The 3,127-nt window shown below is 41.2% G+C and overlaps 1 protein-coding gene across 1 annotated transcript in view; it reads right to left on the bottom strand.

The window, feature by feature from the left end:
- VPS4B (vacuolar protein sorting 4 homolog B) overlaps positions 1-3,127 on the bottom strand; it is a 29,664-nt gene that overhangs the window by 12,065 nt on the left and 14,472 nt on the right. The window contains exons 6-8 of the mRNA XM_007935539.1: positions 2,665-2,821; positions 2,037-2,185; positions 1,216-1,297 (exon numbers count right to left, since the gene is read on the bottom strand). Of these exons, the coding sequence (XP_007933730.1) occupies positions 1,216-1,297; positions 2,037-2,185; positions 2,665-2,821 (388 nt within the window). The remainder of the gene's footprint in view (positions 1-1,215; positions 1,298-2,036; positions 2,186-2,664; positions 2,822-3,127) is intronic.

Here is a 3,127-nt window from a genome sequence, read left to right as displayed (position 1 = left end):
TCCTGCAGAGAACCTCCAAGACCCAGAGGAAGAGTGGTACCAAGACACATAGAGATCTCCAAGGGATGCTGGGCCCACAGAAGTGGAAAGAGATAAGGACTTTCCCCCAGAGCTGAGAGAGAAAGCCTTCCCCTACCGCTGGCACCGTGAATTTGGAACCTCGCCTCCTAAACTGGGAAAGAGGATCTCTGGTAGCATAGTGTGTGAAGCACTTGACTGCTAACCAGAAGGCTGGTGGGTTCTCGGAAGGAAGGTTGGGCAATCTACTTCCACAGTGATACTGCCTCGGAAACCCAAGGAGGGGTCGCTATGAGTTGGGTCCAACTCAGTGGGACCCAACTCAATGGCATACAACAACAACAACAAACTATGAAATAACAAATGTGTTTGTTAAAGCTACCCACTTGTGGCATTTCTATTAAGCAGCACTAGAGAACTAAGAAAGATGGGCATCTCACCAGCTGGCAAACCATCAAGTGAATGGGATGAAAGTGGCAAAAATGGAAGTGCTAATTGTTGCCATGCAAAATTAAGCAAAAAGAATAGGCCAAGTGTGAAGCAGTAAAGAGGGAAGAGCCTATACACCCTTTCTAGAGCTGATGTTTCATATTTAATTTAAAAATTAGAGACAAAATTTTTAACTAAAACTGTATCTTGGTTATCTTACTCTGATGTGGGTAACTGTCACTCTGCTAAGTTGTATGAGAAGCTTTTCAGTGAAATACCAAACTGCACGTGTCCGTTTCCACAGTGTCTGTGCTCCCGAAGGTAAACCACCCAAACACCAGGGCTGCTGCCGTCGAGTGGATTCCAAATCATGGGAAAACTGAGTTCCATAGGGTTCTACAGGGTTTTCTTTGCTGTAACCCTTAAGGAAGCAGAGAGCCAGGCCTTTCTTCTGCTGTGCCACTAAGTGGGTTCGAACCACCAGCTTGTAAGTTAGTAGTCAAGCATACCCTTGTACCACCCAGGGACTAAGGTAAGCAATAGGGAATGTATTTCCCAATGTGAAAGACTCCAGTATGTAGGCATTACGTTTCTTCAACACAGCAAACAAATGCCTGCCTCTCTTCTCCAAGGCAGGGGTCAATAAGGTAAGACCTGTTAAAAATATCCTAAAAGTTATCAGGATACCTCCTCACTAGACACAATGGGAATTATCATTTCCTTGTTACGTCTATAGTTAAAAATAAGATTTTTACTGTGTCACCATACCTTCGCCTAATGGCAGAATCCAGAACCCAGGGTATATTGGTAGCTCCCAGGACCAAAATTCCATCATTGTCCACACCAACCCCTGCATCGAAATAGGTAGTATTTTAAGTAGTTGGTCACTTTAGTGTTCTTTAAACCTCATCGATATGTCTTGGTAAGAACTATGGTGCTTTAAGGTTAAAGTAGCCTCATCTTGAAAACACTGTAGTTAATCAAACATTATGTTTAAAAACTAAAATAGGATAAAAATATTTCCAAGATTGAATCTCCTAAATTGTGGACAAATACTTAATATTTTTTGCGAAATGTTTCTTGTAAGGTTTCATTTGAAGTCTACATGGTACTTTTACTGATAGTGTTCCTAGTATGTTATAAATGAACATGCTATTCTTTTGTTATTTATACCAGTGAGTCCCACAAGGTGGTTACAGCTGTGGGTAAAACTATGAATGCACATGGAGGAAAATTAGAATGAAACATGGTATAATGAAGCAGCTGGGTCTGTTACAATGAAGACATTCTGCTTGAATTGTTTTTCCATTACTGTTATAATACTGGTTGTAAAATAAAGAGAAACTATTGAACATTAGAACACTACCTTCCATTTAACCGGGAGTCACACCACCTTGTACCTGAACCAGGAGTCACACCACCTTGTACTTAAACCAGGAGTCACACTACCTTGCATCTGAACCAGGGGTAATACTACCTTGTGTCTAAACCAGGAGTCACACCCACTGTGCATGTGAACCAGGAGTCACACCACCTTGCACATGAAGCAGGAGTCAGACTACCTTGCATGTGAACCAGAGTCACACTACCTTGCATCTGAACCAGGAACTCTGTCTTAATTCTGCGTGCGGCTTCACTTTCATTTTCACTTCTTGAGCCACACAGAGAGTCAATTTCATCAATGAAGATAATGGAAGGTTTGTTCTCTCTGGCAAGTTGGAATAAGTTCTTAACAAGCCTGGAAATAAACAAAAACTTTCAATTTCTAAAAAATAAAATAAAAAAAGAAGACTTAATGAAAAGCCTGAAACAATGTGATGTGCCAGTATTACAGGAACTCATGGATGACAAGCCAGTCATGCTTCAGGCACAGGAAATAGGTATGCTACCACTGGGTGATCCCCCTCACAACCTAACTAAGTTACACAGACATACTATCTTTCACTTATGCAATAAACTCTAAACCAGGATCTGACTCGACAGCTATGAGCATGTATGTCACGTCTTGGAATGTCTATTAACAATGTAAGAAAACGATTACTTCAGCACCTTATTATTTAAATATTTAAGAACCATACTGGTAAACTTTTCAGTTATTCTTCATCTTCACAGGTTGTAACTCTTGACTACCTCCCTAATTTCGGAACTACATAGTTCACACAAGTAACTCTCAGACCAAAACAAAAGAAAAAAAAAACTGTCACCTTTACTACTTACTTTTCACTTTCACCTAGCCACTTAGATACAAGGTCCGAAGAAGATATTGAAAAAAATGTTGAGTTGTTGGCTTCTGTTGCCACAGCTTTGGCTAAATAGGATTTTCCTGTTCCAGGAGGCCCAAATAACAGGATGCCCCTCCAAGGCGTTCTCTTGCCTAAAATGGTGCAGAAGAGAACATCATGAGAATTTTAAGACTTGAGACTCAAATTTCAGTTACGGACATCACCCACATTGAAGAATACTACAAAGAGGTTTTTACTCTAAAGCTATTGTTGTTATATGCCGTTGAGTCGGACCCGACTCATACTGACCCCTCCCTGGGTTTCCAAGGTGGTATCACTATGGAAGTAGATTGCCCAACCCTCCTTCTGAGGAGTGGCTGGTGGGTTTGAACCACCAGCCTTCTGGTTAGCAGTCAAGTGCCTTAGGCACTATGCTACCAGAGCTCCTAAAGTTATAG

Source organism: Orycteropus afer, unplaced genomic scaffold, assembly GCF_000298275.1.
Source record: "Orycteropus afer afer isolate SDZICR_OR568_19922 unplaced genomic scaffold, OryAfe1.0 scaffold00029, whole genome shotgun sequence".
NCBI classification, from domain to species: Eukaryota; Metazoa; Chordata; class Mammalia; order Tubulidentata; family Orycteropodidae; genus Orycteropus; species Orycteropus afer.
This window is presented reverse-complemented; position numbering and strand designations above follow the sequence as displayed.